The sequence below is a fragment of the Giraffa tippelskirchi genome, chromosome 3, assembly GCF_054371585.1.
Source record: "Giraffa tippelskirchi isolate mGirTip1 chromosome 3, T2T-mGirTip1v1.2.pri, whole genome shotgun sequence".
NCBI lineage: Eukaryota > Metazoa > Chordata > Mammalia > Artiodactyla > Giraffidae > Giraffa > Giraffa tippelskirchi.
In genome coordinates this window covers 177,309,500-177,328,311 of record NC_137277.1, presented here as the reverse complement: position 1 = coordinate 177,328,311, position 18,812 = coordinate 177,309,500, and the positions used below count along the sequence as shown (strand labels likewise).

Below are 18,812 nucleotides of genomic sequence, written 5' to 3'. Positions count from 1 at the left end.
ATTGACCCCTGAGTAAAACTTTGCAAAGGGACAGGGAGGCTCAGAAAGGCTGGCAACCTCTCAGAGACACACAGCTGGGTGGTGGCGGCTGACCTGGCCTCTGGCTGCCCCTCACCCCAGTCCCCACGCCCGTGTCTTTACAGGTCTGGGAATCTCCTCCCGGACCCCGGCTGTGAGCACGTCGGAGTCGAGCACTGGCACGGGTACCAGCAGCCCGTCCACACCCACCACCACCAGCCAGAGCCGCCTCATCGCCTCGTCCCCCACCCTCATCTCAGGGATCACCAGCCCCCCCCTCCTGGACTCCATCAAGACAATCCAGGGCCACGGCCTGCTTGGCCCCCCCAAGTCCGAGCGCGGCCGGAAAAAGATCAAGGCGGAGAACCCAGGGGGGCCACCCGTCCTCGTAGTCCCCTACCCAATCCTGGCCTCGGGCGAGACTGCCAAGGAGGGCAAGACATACAGGTGGGGGTCTTGGTGGGAGGGGTCCAGCGAGCTTGGGACAGAAGCTGGTGCCTCGGGGCTGCCTCCGGAGCCTAGCAGTGGGGGATTGCAAAGAGGGGGGCCCAGAGGCTTGAAGGTGGAGGATGTGGTCCAGAGGGGTGGGGCCTCCTGACACTTTCCACCCAAAACCCTTTCAGAGGTGGGGCAGTCCCCACCCCACCACAGCCTGGGATTTTGAGAGTCTATTTCCTCGTCTCTTCAAGCAGTGTTGTCAACCCTCAGTGTTAGAATCATCCGGAGAGCTTTTCAGAAATGCCAGTGCCAGGGTGGTACCTCCAGAAATTTTGATTTAACTTGTCAAGGGGAGGCATATGGAGGGCCTGGGATGAGCCATTCCAGGAAAGCTCCCCAGATGATTCTTAAGTGTCTACAGCCAGGGCGGAGAACTCACCGAGTGTTGGAGCCCCTCCCCTAGAACCATGGCCGACCAGGCAGCTCTTCCTGGTGAGGTGGAAGCTTGCTCTCCAGCCTGGTGTCACTGTGCCTCGGGGGAAAGATGTCCAGGCTGGGGGCCTGCCCGTAGCCCCCCACCCCAGACCCTCCTCCCAAAGCTCTGGCCCTGGTGCAAGGTCTCTCTGACATAGAGGGTCTCCCCTCAGCTATCCAGGCACGGGTCGGAGGGATCTTCCCAGGGTGAACCTGCCTCTTGCCCACAGGTGTAAGGTATGCCCGCTGACCTTTTTCACCAAGTCCGAGATGCAGATCCACTCCAAGTCGCACACAGAGGCCAAGCCCCACAAGTGCCCGCACTGCTCCAAATCCTTTGCCAACGCCTCCTACCTGGCCCAGCACCTGCGCATCCACCTAGGCGTCAAGCCCTACCACTGCTCCTACTGTGATAAGTCCTTCCGACAGCTCTCCCACCTCCAGCAGCACACCAGGTGAGTGGCCGGCCTGGCGCTGCCCTGCTGCAGCTGGTTTTAGCTCAGCATCTGCACCCGGTGCAAGGACCTTCTCTAGGTGCCTTCTCCAAACTCCTTTGCTTGGCATACAAGGCCTTTTGTGATGCAACCTCTTTGGTCCTCCCTGGCCTCAGCTCTCACTACTTGCCCTTCAAACTGTTTGTCATCTGTATGTCTTTGCATGTGCTTTGTCCTTTACCTGATACATCATCCCCCTCCTTTCCCCTGTTTTTCTGGCCCTCCCTTATCCATCTCTCAGTAAAACCTCCTCCAGGAAGCCCTCCCTGGCCCCCTGTGCTAGTTCCACAGCCCTTGGGCTTCCCCATCCAAGCAGTGGTAGACTGTCTTTGACTTGCCTGGTTATTTACCCCCCCCCCCAATATATTGGGGATTCTTGAAGGCGAGGGCCCAGTCTCCTCCATTTCCACATCCCCAGTGGGTGGCACATAATAAGCATTGAAGCATTTATTTAATATTTGTGGAATAAATAGAACTGACTTTTCCAGGGCATGTGATTCATCCCTTTAACAAATATTTACACAGCCTCCACCACGTGCAGGCATGCCCCTCGGTGCTGGGAATACAGCCGTGAACAAAACAGAGACAGATTCCTGCCCTCTTAGGCTGTACAGTCTAGTCGAATGTGTGAAAGGGAGATTCAGAGATGACATGTTTTAAGAGAAAAAAGATTTGCAGGAGAGTACAGGCATCAGACCCACTCCAGTGTTCTTGCCTGGAGAATCCCAGGGATGGGGGAGCCTGGTGGGCTGCCATCTATGGGGTCGCACAGAGTTGGACACAACTGAAGCGAAGCAGCAGCAGCAGCACAGGCATCAGACTGGCTCGCCACATAAAAACACCATAGTATTTAAAGAAATAAACTAAAGGTTACCAAATTACAGTTCATCTCTTCAGAGGGAAAGAAGCCCAGCAGTTTTCTCACATGATGGTTCTTATATCTATAAGCACGGCTGTCTGCCAATATCAGCATTGCGAAAGTCAGGATAAAATAGTTTCTGCTGCGGAATTTGTAACTCACAGAAAGTGCTCAGGGGTTTCTGTCTTTTGGGCCCTAAGACTAGACAGAGGGACCTGAGGTTTGGTTTTGTTGTTGTAATTTATCCATTTCTCTCCATTGTCTTTGTATGCTTTGTCTCAGAGTGCAAGATGTTACGTCTATTTCTCTGACTTTGGGGCATGATGAGTAGGTTTGATGGTAAGGAACAAATAACAGGATGACCTCAGGACAACATTAGTCTGCTTTTCTTGTTCCCATGCCTCCTAAGGCATGGATTTGACCATATAGATTAGTTTCAGAAACTTTCTGATTTTGTCATGAATTTATTTTTTGAAGTTTGGCTAGCTTTATGGACATGCATGCACACATGCTAAGTCGCTGCAACCCTAGGGACTGTAGCCCACCTCTGTCCATGCCATGCCCTCCTCCAGGGGATCTTCCTGACCCAGGTATTGAACCTGCATCTCTTAATGTCTCCTGCATTGGCAGGCAGGTTCTTTATCACTTACACCACCTGGAAAGCCCAGTGAAGTGCTGATCAATAAACAAAGTCCCTCTGCTTGTTTGGTTATTAAAATTAGAGCATGTGACCCCAAGGTTTGAGAGTTTTTTTAAGGCACCAGGCTATAACTTTAATCTGTGTGTGTGTGAAAAGATTTTTCTTAGCGTGTTATCTAATCGAAGATCTATCTAAGTTCCTATGTAAGATCAGGAACCTAGAACCATCAAATTCACCTCTTGTCAGGTTGTGCCTGTACAACCTGTAATGGGAAAGTTACCATCTGTTTGGAGAATCCCAAGTTTGTCAGTGTTTCTGGGCTGGCAGAAGTGACTTTGCTCGTAACCTTAAAGGCAAGGATTCCACAAGCCATGGAGTAGATTCAGTCGAGTTTCCTGGAAGCCTGAGGAGGCTGTATTCCCACTTATGAAGTACAGGCCTTGTTTCTTACTATCAGGCTGTCATGCCTAATTAAATGATATTTGTCTTTAAATGTGACATTTCTGGCATGGTCTTGGTTACAAATTTGATTTACCCAATTATATCCCATTAGGAAGGAGGACAGATTCTTAGTGAATCTGTTTAGAGAAACTAATGGTCCTAAGAAGGAAAAGTCTCAGTAAAGGCACTTTGAGTATTTTTTAGCAATTGTTCTGGGTAGATTTGTAGACAAGGCCAATTACATATCTTTTCAATAGAACTATCATTTAAAAATTTCCTTAATATTTCATCAGTTTATATCTATGTTAAATTTGTATAGTCCCCCTGCACCCTACCCTCTGCGATTCTGCAGGGCTAACTGGAGCAAGGAACCATTTAAGAAATATTCTAGTCCAGTTTGTTCAAATATAGCCTCCTAAATTGAAGACTAGAGGTAGATCAAAGAAAAAAAAGGGAATTTCTCATATATTGGTGATGGCTCAGTTGGTAAACAATCTGCCTGCAATGCAGGTGACCCGGTTCGACCCGTGGGTCAGGAAGATCCCCTGGAGAAGGAAATGGCAACCCACTCCAGCAGTCTTGCCAGGGAAATCCCATGGACAGAGGAGCCTGGCGGGCTACAGTCCATGGAGTCACAAGAGTTGGATATGACTTAGCAGCTATTTCTGTTAGAAGATAGAATGTTAACCACAATTTAATCACTTTTATCCAGTCCCAGGTTATAATTCCTGTTCCCTGATCTTGGGGAGTTAGTCTGCTTTGCAAAGTTATTTCCTTTTGGACTAAAGACTTGGATCCTGGCTGCCTTGGCCTCAGGCAGTGTCCGGTCATGGTGATGGGGCATCTTGGAAGCCTGTGCCCTAGGTCTCTTCCCAAAGTATAAAGAGCCAGTGCACTGGTCCAGTCCTCTCCTGAGGCCATCCACTCCTGATATTTCTTTCAGAAGACTCAAGCTCTGACCTGAAACACGGGCCTTTCTGCAAGATTGAATGACTCTGGTCTGTTTATCATATAATCAACAAAATCAGAATGGAAGAGAGTAGGGTCCTCTGTTCAAGTGTGATGTATAATCAGTTGTTCAGATGCAGAGCAAATTTTTTTAAACTTTTTATTTTGTATTGGGGTATAACCGATTACCAATGTTGTGATAGTTTCAGGTGAACAGTGAAGGGATTCAGCCATACATAGACATGTATCTATTCTCCCCCAACTCCCCTGCCATCCAGGCTGCCACATGACATTGAGCAGAGTTCCCTGTGCTATACAATAGGTCCTTGTTGGTTATCCATTTTAAATATAGCAATGTGCACATGTCTATCCCAAACTCCCTAACTATCCCTTCCCTCCATTCTTCCCACTGGCAACCATAAGTTCGTGCTCTTAAGTGTGAGTGTCATCCTCTTTTGTAAGTTCATTTTTATCATTTCCTTGTAGATTCCACATACAAGGGATGTCATACGATATTTCTTCTTCTCTATCTGACTTACTTCACTCAGTATGACAATCTCTGGGTCCATCCAAGTTGCTGCAGATGGCATTATTTCGTTCTTTTTAATGGCTGAGTAATATTCCATCGTGTATATGTACTACAACTTCTTTATCCATTCATCTGTCAGTGGACACCTACGTTGCTTCCATGTCTTGGCTGTTGTAAACAGTGCTGCGATGAACATTGGGGTACATGTATCCTTTTGGATCATGTTTTTCTCCAGATATATGCCCAGGAGTGGGATTGCAGGATCATATGGTAGCTCTATTTTTAGTTTTTTAAGGAACCTCCATGCCGTTCTCCATCGTGGCTGCACCAATTCACATTCCCACAGAGCATATTGTAGGCAGCAAAGGCACTGACTCCTCATCATGGACTTTTAATTGATCAGAAAACAGGGGCCCCCAGCCCCCAGGCCATGGACCAATAGCAGCCATGGCCTGTCAGGAACTGGGCTGCATAGCAGGAGGCGAGCAGTGAGCAAGCGAGCAAAGCTTCACCTGTATTTACAGTCACTCCCCATCGCTTGCATTACCTCCTGAGCTCTACCTCCTGTCAGATCAGTGGCAGCATTAGATTCTTACAGGAGCTCTACTGTGAACTGTGCATGTGAGGGATCTAGTTTGTGTGTTCCTTATGGGAATCTAATGCCTGATGACCTGATTCTGCATAATGGTGAGTTGAATAATTATTTCGTTATATGTCGTCATATATATTATGCACCATATATCATTTTATTATATATTATGTAATAATAATAGAAATAAAGTGCACAGTAAATATAATGGGATTGAATCATACTGAAACTACCGCCCTGCTCCTGGTTTGTGAAAAAATTGTCTTCTGCAAAACTGATCTCTGTACCAAAAAGGTTGTGGAGACCACTGTCATAAAGCATGTGTTATGACTGGCACTAATAGGTAGTTAAATCTAGGAGAAAAATCTTTTCAAAGACATTTCTCTGTGGATACTTCTAGTGCTGGTCTCTGTACATGAAAATAAATTGTTGAGTTTTTTTCCCTCCATCTTAAAAAGTACACAAATATATATATTTATATTACATATTATATTACTATATGTTATATTTATATAAATTATATGTAATTACATATATACACACATAAAATTAACTCAGAGAGATTGAGCTTCTTTTCTTTTAATTTGCCAACTTTCTTATGCTAGAAACTTCATAGACCGCTCGTACTCTAGTGTTTGGCTAATTAATAAAATGTGGAGAGTATAAAATGTGCCCTCATTGGGAGCGTTTGTAAAGCTGGGGAGCAAATCTTTGGCGTTGCCCAGTGGCCAGCTGGAAACTCCCAAGAGCATCTGGGTGTAAAAGATACCTTGATAATTTATTATTCTGAATTGGGGGCCTGGATTTGAGAAAGCTGGCAGAGTAGGCACAAAGCTGGCAGAGGAGGCAGAGTCGGAGCGTCAGTCTGGTAGGAAATAAAGCCAGTAGCAAGTAATAATTAGAAACCTAGTGTTTTCAGAAATAGCTGTTTGTTTGAAAATATTATTTAAGGCCATGACCAAACAAAAAATTCACAGGCCCTTGAGGGGAGAGTATTTTGTCAGAATGTTCCTTGTTCAGGGGTTGCTCCCTGCTCTTGAGGGCACAGTTTTTTTCTCCTTCTCTTTTTTTTCCCCCAAGTGATTTGAGTTCATAGTGGTTGGAAACTAAACAAGCAACATAAGAGGGTCCTATCAACATTTAGAGACAAATTATTAGTCATTACGCAGTGGGGTATGTAATTAAACCAATGTGTCCTAACCCAGTGACAAAGACGTGGGTGTCCCCAGTGCCCGCAAGTCCCTGAATCCTTTAGATAAACAAACCCAAAAGAGCCAAACATAAAGAAGCAACCAGATTCCAGGTTTCTCGTTTTCCACCATTCCACAGAGACTCCTGTTTTTTGCCCCTGGATTGAGAACCAGACAGTCAAGGCATATAATCAAATCCATCTTCCTAACATTGTGCCAGCAATAAAGGGGGTAAAAGGAGGTCATGTCAAAACAGAACCAGCTCCGGTCATGTAATAAAAGTAGAGCTAGAAGCAGGTTGAGCAGGATCCCCCTGGGAGTTGAGAAAGATGTGGCTGGAAGCATGTGGGGGTTCGTGTAATTTGAGTGGCCTGGCAGCTCTGGAGCATCTCGGTGGGACCTCCGTCTGTGAAAGGAAGCTGCAAGACAAGAAAGGTGACTCGCAAAGTGTTTGCAGAAATCCAGACTTCAGAAGGGTCAGCCCTGTAAGTTATAAATACCACGTGTCTTTAAGGGGAAAATGAACAGGAATTTGTCGTGAGTCTATTCATGGTAGAGATACAGCAGATGTCTTGTGTTTCTGTAGAAGGTAACATATCTGTAGATGCCACGATGCAGAAATCAGGGGTAACCTTGTTTTATGAGGGGGTTAGTTTATGAGGTCTGAGAAAGGGCTCGATGTTTTGACCTGTTCGGGGAGCATCTGCTGGACAGGGAGACTGTGGTTGTGCTTGTTTGTTCAGGCTACAGAGTGGGCTTTGCCTCCGTCTTCCTTCTCCTGGCTGTGTGATGTTGTGTATACGTGTGGTGCTAATTGTGGGCAGGGTAGGTTTTCTCAAGTGTGATGATAGTGACATCCTAGGAGCAACTGCTCCTTGTCCGAGAGCTTCTAAGTGTCCGTTCCCAAGTAAGGCATACAAGGTATGCCTTATACATACTTTGTATATATACAAGGTATCCATAAAGTCCATACAGGGTATCCATAAAGTGCTTACACAGTATGAACCTGTTTCTAAATAAGAGATAATGAATCTGAAAAGTGCCACAGAGAGAGAACCATCTCAAGGAAGGTCCATTTTTACTGTATCTATCATTGTTTTAGTTACAAAACAGTGGGACTGAAGCCACTGAATGTAACATGCCGTTTCCTACCTGGAGGATAAAGGATAAATGGTAACTAATGAATTCTTGATAATTCTATTTAAACATAGAATAAATTCCCCCTTTGTTTTTCATAAATTATCTTAAAAGAGATGTGAGTGTATTAAAGGCTAACTCTGTGAAAATGTCTTAGGAACGCCCTTTCTGTAAGTTACAGTCCTTAACAATCCATACTTTAAAAAAAATATTTATTATTTTGGGGTGCATCAGGTCTTAGTTGCAGCATGCGGGATCTTTCATGGGGAGCACAGGCTCAGTAGCTGTGGCATGCAGGCTTAGTTGCCTCATGGGATCTTAGTTCCCAGACCAGGGATTGAACTCGAATCCCTTGCATTGAAAGGCAGATTCTTAACCACTGGACCACCGGGAAAGTCCCTACAGTCCTTATTGTTATCCTCATTTTAGAGGTGAAGAAACTGGAGCTCAGGGAGGCAAAGTTGCTTGCCCAAGGCCACCCTGCTAAGAGGAGGCAGAAGTGAGATGCGAGCCAGAGCCTCAAGGAGCAGCCTGTGGCTTGGCGGGGGGTGGAGGGGTTTGGGAAGTCAGGCTGCAGAAGAAGGTGGGGCAAGGTCCAGGCAGGAGAGCAAGGCGCGTCTTCTGGATGCCAGGGTGAGCTTGGTGAGCTTGGGGCAGTTAGTGGGGTGAAGGAGCAGCCCAGGGGCACTGATTTCAGCTCTGCCTCCCTGCACTGTCCATGCCTGGAGTAAGTGGTGAGCTCCCCACCATCGCTACAGACATTGGGAGTCTGTCGGGGCTGGGTGCTCCCCTAGTGGGAAGATGCCCTACAAAGAGATGACTCATGTTGGAATTGAGGACATGGCCCTGACTTGAATTTCAGAGGCTGAAGATCTTGGGAGCCAGTTATCAGGGGAACTGTGGCTCCCTGAAGCCCTTCCGAGCCAGCCCAGTGCTGAATGCCACGCATAACGAGAGATCAGTGGCCAGAGGCAGGCTCTGGGCCAAAGGAACTCCTACCATGACCTGCGAGGCCGATGGATGTGAAAAATCCCATGAAAGCAGGAAATATATGATGGAGGTTGGGGAGGATCATCTGGGTTCGGTGTGGAAGGGTCTGTAGCCCTTTCTAGTGAGAGATGGAAGTGGTGTTCCCAACTCGGGGAACGGCATAAGCAAAGCCTCAGAGGCTGATCAGAGGCTGTGGATTTGGATTCTGTCCCAGAAAAGGGGGTGACGTAGGGGGTACGAAGCAGGGCTGTGACAAGGTCAGATCCCATGCTGCTGCTGTGGTGGAGGTCAGGAGAGGAGAGGCTGAAGCTGAGAGTCTAGGAAGGAGGCTGGGCAGCTGTGGCACCCGGGGAGGAGGCCAGAGGAGCAAGGTCCGAAGCAAGGACCTGATGTCCCTAGAGAACCATCAGTCAGTCAGTCAACAAACACTTATGAAATAGCCCTGAGGAGTAGGTGGTGTTGATTATGTGAAGCGTAGTACTGCTGTCGGTGACTGACTTCACGAGGAAAGAACTCACTTTCCTATGTTTCGAGTCCTCTCTGAGGAGCCTGTGCCAGACCCTGGGATGATGGTGATGAAGATGCCAAGAGCATTCTTGCTCTCAAGGAGGGAGGCAGCCAGTGTCAGTGACTAGACATTGACAAAGCACGTGCCCACACACAGACTTCTGCTCAGGGGTAGGTGCAGGGGCCAGGTCTAGCCTGGGGGTTCAGGAAAAGCTTCCCCGATCAAGGGGCTTTTATACTGAGACCTGGAGTCTAGGTTCTAGCCAGGTATGAGCTGGGGGAAGAGTGTGCCTAGAAGAGGAGCAGTCTGGATACAGGATGGAAGGCTTCAGGAAGGGACCTGAAATGTCCAGGGTGGCGTTGGAGGGAGGCGACAGGGCTGGAGCCTTGGGGCGGGGAAGAGGCATGACCTGGGCAGCAGTGGGAGGCTCATTGGGGTGAGCATTTTGGGGTTTAAAACAAAATCAGCATACATCCTGGGGTGCCTTGGTCCCTTCTGCCACCTGACCCCTAGCTGACCAAGTTCCACAGCCCTGGGGGGGAACAAGGATAGGATGAAATGGAGATTTCTGGCAGCAGGCGCAACTGGTCCAGGTGACTGTTAAGGTGCTCTCATTGTAGAGACAGGGTGCAGCAGCCTGGGATGATGTCCCCAAACATGTGACACCCCTAAAAGTGCAGGTAGAATACAGGTCCTCAGAACTGCAGCCCAGCTCCACCTGGTCTGTCTCCACACAGCCTGAGATGTGCTGTCCTTGCTCTTGGGGCTCCCCGTCTAGTAGAGGAGACAGAGGAGGGGCGGCCGTGTGCTGAGGACGCAGCCAGGGCACAGGGGTGGTGAGCAGAAGCATCCGTCAGATATGGTTGCAGATGAGACATGGTCCTCCTACCAGGATGCAGGGTGCAGGAGCAGAGGTAAGGCTGACTGCAGGTGAAGGGCCTTGAATGGCACTCTAGGGAATCTGGACTGTCAGTGTTCATAGTGGGCAGTCAAGGCCAAGGGCTCACCGATGGCAGGGAGTGTTCCTTATTCCAGCCTGGTCAGCACGGGGCCTGGCCAGAGAGACCTTAGTTGTTTGATGATGGGCAGAGCAAACTCTGTTGATGGGCAGAGCAAACCCAGGGGGCTGGGGCTTTCGGGAAGGAGCTGGACCACGTGGTCAGAGCTGGATTTCCCCCTCCCATCTAATGCTTGTTGGTGACTTAGGCAAAAGAGGTCCATGTCTAGCCTGCATTTCGTTGCCCGCCTGCTTGGCACAGGATTTGCCGGAGCAGATGACTGAAGACAAGGCTACGAGAGCAGGGAGGACCTCCCATCCCTGTGTGTGCTCCACGCTCCTGAGCCCCGGTTTTGCACTAGAACCCAGTCCGCCTCCATCCTCACCTGGCTGCTGGGCGAGTGCAAGCGGCAACAGCCATCAGAAAGCACAGCCATCAGCCTTGAAGTCACTGCTCCCAAGTCTCCTTCTCAGTGAGGACCCCCATCACCCTATTTAAGATTATACCGCTGACATGACCCCTCTCATCCACTTTCTTCTCAGAGCACTTATTACCTTCTACACACGCTTTACTTAGTCATTTCATGCTTGTTTGCTTGTTTCCATGAGGCAGTGAGTTTTGTCTGTTTTGTTTACTTATATGTTCCAAGCACCCAGGGTGGTGCCTGGCACACAGGTGCCTGACACAGTAACTGTTAAATGAATGAATAATAATAATACTGGTAAGCAGCAGCAGCTTTGCATATCATCTAATGTAATCTTCACAAAGCCCAGTGAGGTAGGGACTGTGTTTTTATACCCATTTTGCAGATGAGGAAACCGAGGCTCAGTGATTTGACCAAGGTCACCTGGCTAGTAAATGGTGGAGCCAGGATGAGAACAAAAGGGGTTCACAGGAAGGACACAGAGGGGCTGACCTTCAGGGCCACCCTGTCCTGAAGTCTCTCAGTAGCTGGGGTGACCAGATAGCCACATCTGGGGGGGCAGGACATAGACACTAGGGGCTGATTGGGAAGCTGTCTCCTGAGAGAGGCAGGTGGGCAGGAAAGGTTCTGGCAAAGCTGTGAATCTGTTGTTTTCAGTGGGTTGGTCTGCAGGTGACTTTTTTAGAAGAGGGGCAGAATGCAGTCAAAGTAAGCCCACCACAATGATTGCAAGGCCCGAGTGGGTGCTGGTGGAGGGCTGGGTTTAGTGGGGCCCTGTGAGGAGCCTGGAGGCTCTGGTCACCGACCTGCAGTGGGAGGCTGGAGAAGAAAGGACAGGGCTGGCCTTTGAAGTCCCAGCTCTTGCCTGGGGCTCACTCAGGGGGGAAAGTGTGTGGAGCAGGGAGCCTGGGAGGCTTGGGGGCCAGAGATGTGTGCAGGCCGGCCAAGGGCTTGGGGGCTGGAGCTGGCCTGGGGGACCTGCCAGGGACTCCACCTCACTGGGCTCCCCATTGCAGAATCCACACAGGCGACAGACCCTACAAGTGCCCACATCCTGGCTGCGAAAAGGCTTTCACTCAGCTCTCCAACCTCCAGGTGAGTGCCTGCCCACCCACCCGCCTGCTAGGGAGCGTGAGAAGGTGGGGCTGGGAGGGCCCAGCTGCCTCCTGACCCCCACTGTGCTCCCCACAGTCTCACCAGCGCCAGCACAACAAGGACAAGCCCTACAAGTGTCCCAACTGCTACCGGGCCTACTCGGACTCCGCCTCCCTGCAGATCCACCTCTCGGCCCACGCCATCAAGCACGCCAAGGCCTACTGCTGCAGCATGTGCGGGCGGGCCTACACCTCGGTGAGTGCTGGGGGCCTCCAGGAGCCTCTCCCTCACCCCAGCCCCCTCAGACCTGTACTGACGCTCCCATTTTCCAGATGAGGAAACTGAGGCCCGGGAGAGGGTAAGATCACAGTGAACAGCAGAGCTGAGCTGTCCACTTCCCCGTTTTGTTTTGGCTGACTCAGGCTAAGCTCCCCTCAGGCAGCCTTTAGCCTGGGTTTCAGAGGCCTGGTTTCCTCCAGGCAGTGGTGGAGGGGGGCCTGTCACCCTGCTTCCCAGAGTCAGGGAGGGAAGTGGGCCTTTTCCCCACTGGGGGAGCTGCAACCCCTGTTATGGCCACAAGGGGGCATAGTGACCTGGCCCAGAGTCACTCTCATCTACCAGGAAAGGTAAAAACAAGTGCCAGAAAGGTGCCAATCCCCTGTCCCTCAGTGAGAATTTCCCTAAACAAGGGACTTTCAGACCCAGGAGAGGGAGTCCAGATGAGTCACTCGTGTGTGTCCTTCAGCCTAATCAGATATTCTGGGTAACAGACCCCCACATGTACCCAGTGATCCCCAAGCCTCAGTTTCCTCATCTGTAAAATGGAGGAGCTAATAGCTCTTAATTCATAGGACTGTTGACTGGCAGAGTCAGTGCCTGATAGACCTCAGCTAACACAGTTATTTATTTACCCAGTGTTTACTGAACACTTGTGCCAGGCACTTGGGAATCAGGATGAATCAGACAGACATATTCTTTGCCCCCAGGCAGGTTAAGAGTCTACTGCTAGAGACAGACATTAAACAAGTAACCACACAAGTGAATATGTAGTGACAGATCACAGTAACTGTTCTCCAGCAGGCTTTCTCAACCTTGGCCTGTGTTGACATTTTTGCTGGGGGTGCTGTCCTGAGCATTATAGGATGTTTAGCAACATCCTTGGCCACATTCTACTTAGCAACTGCTCTTGGAAAATGCCTCTAGACTTTGCCAAATGTCTCTTGGGGGAGAAAATGCCTCTGATTGAGAACCTCAGCTATAAAGGAAAAAAAGAAACATGTTTCGAAAGACAGCTGCAGGGAGGAAAAAATGGAGTTGGAGAAGGGAGATGGTTTGGGGTAGGTGTTTGAGGAAGTAACATTTAGAAGAAGGTGTGGAGGATAATTGGCCAGGTGAGGAGAAGAGGAGGGGAGGAACTTTCCAAGCAGGGGGACAGTGAATGGAACACCCTAGGTGGAACCAACACAGTGTGTTCCAGAAACTGAAAAATAATTAGGTCACATGAGGCTGTGGGGCCCTGTTAGCAAGTTTGCATGTTTTTCCAGGTAGAGTGGGGACCCATGGGGAGAAGACTGTCCAGGAGGGTTATTTTGAAAGTTCACTTTGGCTGAAGGGGGCGCATGGATCACACATTAAAGGAGGGGTCACCAGCCTTCACAGCCATGATTCTTAGAGGGGATCTGAACTCTGGGAGAAAGGGGCTGTCAGATCTCACCTCGCCTGAGGCCCCACCCTGAACTGGGCCTGACTGGACTTCACAGAACAAGAATAATTGCCTTTTCTGAACGAACATTTTAGCTGATTGACTTTTAAACTACTATAATACATAAAAGAAACATTTGCGAATAATGAGCCCTCATGTTTCCATCGGGGCTTCCCAGGTGGCTCAGTGGTAAGGAATCCTGCCAAGGCAGGAGATACAGCAGATGTGGGTTCGATCCCTGAGTGGGGAAGATCCTCTGGAGGAGGAAATGGCAACCCACTCCAGTATTCTTGCCTGGGAAATCCATGGACAGAGGCTCCTGGCAGGCTACAGTCTATGGGGTCGCAAAGAGTTGGACACAATTGAGCGTGCCTGCATGTTCCCATCAGCCCCCAGAACCTGGCATCGACCAGTCCTTCCACATCCATATCCCTGTTTTTTGAAATAAAGCTGACATCATGTTGTTCCATCTGAAAATTTTCACTTTGTGTCTTTAAACATACTCTTTTTTTGAACTTATCCACAATACCTTTATAATACCTTAAAATGATTCACCATAGTCCTTAATATCATCAAATACCCAGTTGGTATTCACATTTTCATTTGTCTCATGGGTAGCATAATTTATAATTTTATTTATTAATAAGTTTTATTTTTTAATCAAGATCTAAATAAAATTCTTACATTGCACTGGGTTAGTACAGCTTTTAAACTATTCTTCCCTGCCCCTATATCCCCATCCCACTGCCTTTTCTTTGCAATTTACTCAGTGAAGAATAGTCTCCTCATTTGGATTTTGCTGATTGCTTCCCTTTGGTGGTGTTTGATGGCACTTTGTCACTGCATTTGAGGGCTCCCTCTGCCTGATGTTGAGCAAACTGAGGTTGGAAGCCAAGAAGTGGCATATGGAAACCAGAGCACCACTTGGCAGCTTAGTGTGGGTCTGCAGGGCCTGTGGGTCTGCAGGTGAGCCTTGGGTCACCTCGCCCACCCAGTCTTGGGTGCCTCAGGTCAGACTCAGCCAAGGCTGGGGCAGTGCTCAAAGGATGAACCTAGCATGCCCAGTTTATGCTTCTAAAGTCACCAGTCAGATCAGGCCCCAATTCTTCCCAAGGGAGGGTAGAGCTTAGAGATGCTTCTTCTGGGGCTCCCATCACCACCTAGAATGAAATGGAGAGACTAGGGAAGTAGTGGTCCCCTCAGCCCTACTGCTTGCTAAGAGCTTTACCCGCATCACCATAGCTACCCTGTGAAGTCCTTCCTTCCCCATCCCTGCCTGCAGAGGAGGAAACTGAGGCTTGGAGGGGTGAGATGACTTGTCCAACGTTCCACTGCTGAGAAATGGCAGAGCCAGGGTCACCCTAGGCCTACTGCTCCACCCTCACTGGGAGCACCAGCCAGATGGGGGCAGTTGTGCTCCGTGGACAGGACTCCACTGCAGCCAGCTGGTTAATGGCCTGGTCCTTGAGAGTTCCAGGTGGTCACTGCTGAGGGACGAGCCTGGTGCCTGCCTGCTCTCTAATCAGCACACAGCGGGCTTGGACTCTGGTAAAGGAGCCAGCCCCCTGCACTGGCAGAGATGCAATATCCCACCAACCAATACCATTGCCCATCTGGCTCCCCCGCCAAAGCTGTGGCTGTCCACCTCTAGCTGGCCCATCTACCCAGGAGCCCTCCAGTGGCCGCTTGTAGGAACTGCAGCTCCCCCTGCGCCCTTGCCAGCAGCTGGTTGTAAGTTCTGAATCTCACCCCCGCCCGCAGGAGACCTACCTGATGAAGCACATGTCCAAACACACGGTGGTGGAGCACCTGGTGAGCCATCACTCGCCCCAGAGGACGGAGTCCCCCAGCATCCCGGTGCGAATTTCCCTCATCTGAGCCGACCCAAGGCGCCGCCCCGTCCTGCCCACTGGCAGACACAGACCCAGGCAGCACCTGCCCGACTCCCTCCAGGGGCCCTCCAGGAACAGCCGAGCTCTCTCATGACCTTCCTGACCTTTCTGGGCCGCAGAAGCCCTGCCCGGTCGAGCTCCAGGGGCGGCCAGGCCAACTGCAAGATTCCGGACTGTTTTGGTGGCATCCAAAGACGATCTCAGAGCACTTTGAACCTCTCCGCTGGGTTTTCCTTTTCTTCCCCCATCCTTCACTTGCTTCACTGTTTTTGTTCTTTGTTTTGTTTTTTTTTTAAGTTTGTTTTGGAAAATAACAAAAAAAAAGATATTTATTGGCCAAGAAGTTGGTGCTGCTAAGACCGAGAAATGAAAAGAACCGGACAGATGGACACAGAGACCCAGAGGGCGGCGTGGGACCTTCTCTTGCCACGGCCTCAGGTCTTGAGGGGAAGGTGCAGGCCTGGGAGTCTGGACCGCAGAGGGGGCTCCCCGGTGGGAGGGGCAGGAGGCAGCTGGAGTGAGCCGCTCGCCCCCCCGGGTGCCAGCTCGAGCCTCCAGAGCTGCGCCCTGGGCATCACTGAGCAGAGGGACGTGGCAGCTACCAGAGCTGCCCAGGCTTCAGGAGATAGATGGAGAGGGGCTGGGAGGTCCGCAGGACCAAAGGGTGCAGGGTTGGCTGGGCTGGGCGCAGGCCCAGGGAAACGGGGTGGGGGTGGGCTGGGTAAGACCCGGTGCCCCCACTGCCCTGAAGACCACCCCAGTCTACCTCAGTGCTGGCCAGGAAACCTATCGGCTACCTCTCCCACCATCCCAGACTGTGGGCAGCGGGGGAGGGAGTAGGCCTGGGGCAAGGACCCCCCTCCGCTCTGCAGAATTTCCTCCGGTTGGGGCAGTGCCCAAGGAGGGGTTACTTGTCTTCCCTGCCATGGAGGGGGATCCCCAGCCCAGGCCCTAGGCCCCTCGGCAGGGAAGGGATCCTCGGGGAGGAGGGTCCCAGGAGCAGACCCTGCCCTCAGCCCCCACAGACACACCCCAATCTGAAAGCCATGCGTGTCCGTGTATATAGGAACTATGTACAGAGCCCGGAGAAGCCCCCTCTACATCCCCTGGGGAAAAAAAAAAAAAGAAAACTAGACAGAAACTCATCTATATATTCTGTATCTGGAGTTCCGTTTTGAATATTAACTGTGTTATTTTTATACACTTTTTAAGCCTTAACTCGCCATTGATTTACCAGTTTAACGTCTCCCGGGGTTTCTTTTCCCACGGGGTTCTCCGCCCCGCCCCCACCCCTTTGTTTGACTTGCGTCGTCTGATACTCAGTATTGTAGCTTTTCGTCCGCATGTTGCTACCCTGTAAATACGCTGTTATACATACTGTTAACACCTTTTGCTTTTTTTCTATGGGACCTCCAGGCCACCGTATTTAGAACTAGTTACCTTATTAAAAAAGAGAAAACAGTCTGTTGGCTTCTCAGTCTGCATCGTGGTGGCAGGGAGGTGAGGGCAGGTGCTCCCCCCCAACACGCGTTTCAGGAACCAAGTTTGCGTTCTATTTAAGAAAAGGGGTGGGGAGGAGAAAAAGGTCAAATGTGGGGGAAGACTCTAAAGGGGGCAAGAAACAAAGGAATCCCAAACCCTCTGCTCTTTGTATTTCTCTGTTGTGAAGAATAAACTGTACCTGCACCCGGGTGGCAGCGGTGTGTGGCGTGCTCTGTGCGAGGGCGGGCCGGGGGGCACTTTTCCATGCTCCTCTCCCCTCCCCCGCGCTCCCCCCCAGAATTGGGAAGGAAGGGAAATGGCCTTTCGGGTCCATCCCTTGCAGCCAAGAACCACCAGGGCTCATAGGAGTGCAGTCCCCAATGGTGACTCATGGTTGAGTCACTTTCTGTCTCCCAGGGCCAGCCTTGCTAAGCTCTGGGGGAATTCCTGCATTTCCCTCCTAGGCAATCAAAACATTGACCCCCCTCCCACCCCCCCCCCCCCCGCCATGGGGAAGCTGTGTGTGAAGGGGCCTTCTTGGTCCCCTCAGTCACTGGGAAAGCTGGAGGCTGTGAAACTGGAGCTGGTGGTGCTGCCGCTGCAGGAGGCCCAGGATGAAGCTGACTCCGAACAAAGCCAAGAGGAGAGCCGGAGACACATCCCTAAGCCCTGAAGCTGGCCCTGTCCCAGCACTGTCTTGTTACGTAAGCCAGTAAATCCTCATTCGGGTTGTCCTTTCGTTTTCCTCTTAAGAGTCAGTTGCTAAACATTGACCAGCACACCACAGGCTGACTCTCCAATCAGAAATCTCCATTCGGTGAGTTAGGGACAAGTTAGGAGATGGTGGCCATCTGATATGGAAAATCCTGGGTGGGCAGGGGCAGGGTGGGGTTGGGGTGGGCTGTGTTGTGCTGGAGACAAGCAGGAGGACAAAGGCAGAGAGAAGCAGAGACGGACAGAAGAGACCGAGGGCCAGCGGCAACCTCAGCCCCTGACTTGGTCTCCATCTTTTGGCTAGCTCTAATTCCCTGCCTGCTCTCACATCAGTAAATTTATTCAATATTTATAAGGTGCTACTGGTGTGCATTGGATAAGTTAGTTAACCTCTCTGTGCCCTATTTTCTCATGGGTAAAATGAGGAAAATAATAGTAACCAATTTATAGGGTAGAAATGAGGATTGAATGAATCAATAGATATCTAAGGCTTAGAACTGTGCCTGGCACACAGTAAGTACCCAATAAATGTAATTGTTGTTATTATTTGATGTAGCCTTGATGAATCTATGTCCTTTATGATCAGTGACCTCTGATTAGACAAGCTGATGATGTTTGGGAATTTTGGGGGGTGACATCTGAGCTGGCATGGCACTATGGATGGCTGGACAGGTGAAGATTTTGCATGTAGCAATGACACTGGGGGGCCCGGGAGTCTGATTTTCACTGGCTCACCTGGAAGCTCTCAGGAGCTTACTGGGTCCTTGAGGGTCGCAGGATGGGTGCTGAGGACAGTGTTGACTGACAGGGATACTGATGAAGGAGCTTATTCCTGCCTGTACAGCCCCACCCCCATGGTGGGCCTCTGGGACAAAGGATGACCTGTTCCCAAGCAGTCATCCACTCTGTTCCCCTGCAGCTTCCTTGACCCCTCCCCCTCCTCAGGAAGGTCTCAACCCACCACAGGAGGCTGCTCCAACCCTGCTCCAGAAAACCCCTGACTCCTGCCATCACTTCCTGTTTAAAACAGGAAATGGCTGGCCTTTGCTGACTCCTCTGCACTCCATGAACTTGCTGGAGAAGGGGCAGGCAAGGAGAGGGAGAAGGCAAATTATTTTCTGGAGCGTCACAACATCTGCACGGAGGGTGACTGGCATCCCCAATTTACGTATCAGAAAACTGAGACTCAACAAAGGTTAAGGAACTAGTCCACAGCCATGCACAGAATCAGAAGAGGAGTTGATTCCTAA

The 18,812-nt window shown here is 50.3% G+C and overlaps 1 protein-coding gene and 1 pseudogene across 3 annotated transcripts in view; both read left to right on the top strand.

Annotated features, from left to right (window-relative positions):
- ZNF362 (zinc finger protein 362) overlaps positions 1–17,057 on the top strand; it is a 40,110-nt gene extending 23,053 nt beyond the window's left edge. For 2 of the 3 annotated variants that reach the window (XM_081585730.1, XM_081585732.1), the window contains 5 exons: positions 144–465; positions 1,161–1,385; positions 11,694–11,772; positions 11,869–12,027; positions 15,236–17,057. In XM_081585730.1, coding sequence (XP_081441856.1) covers positions 144–465; positions 1,161–1,385; positions 11,694–11,772; positions 11,869–12,027; positions 15,236–15,352 — 902 coding nt within the window. In that variant the 3' untranslated portion in view covers positions 15,353–17,057. Of the gene's footprint in view, positions 1–120; positions 466–1,160; positions 1,386–11,693; positions 11,773–11,868; positions 12,028–15,235 lie in introns of all 3 variants that reach the window. The other variant, XM_081585729.1, reaches the window with a different exon arrangement.
- Positions 15,733–16,830, top strand: LOC145543621 (uncharacterized; annotated as a pseudogene).
- Positions 17,058–18,812: the final 1,755 nt, after the last annotated feature.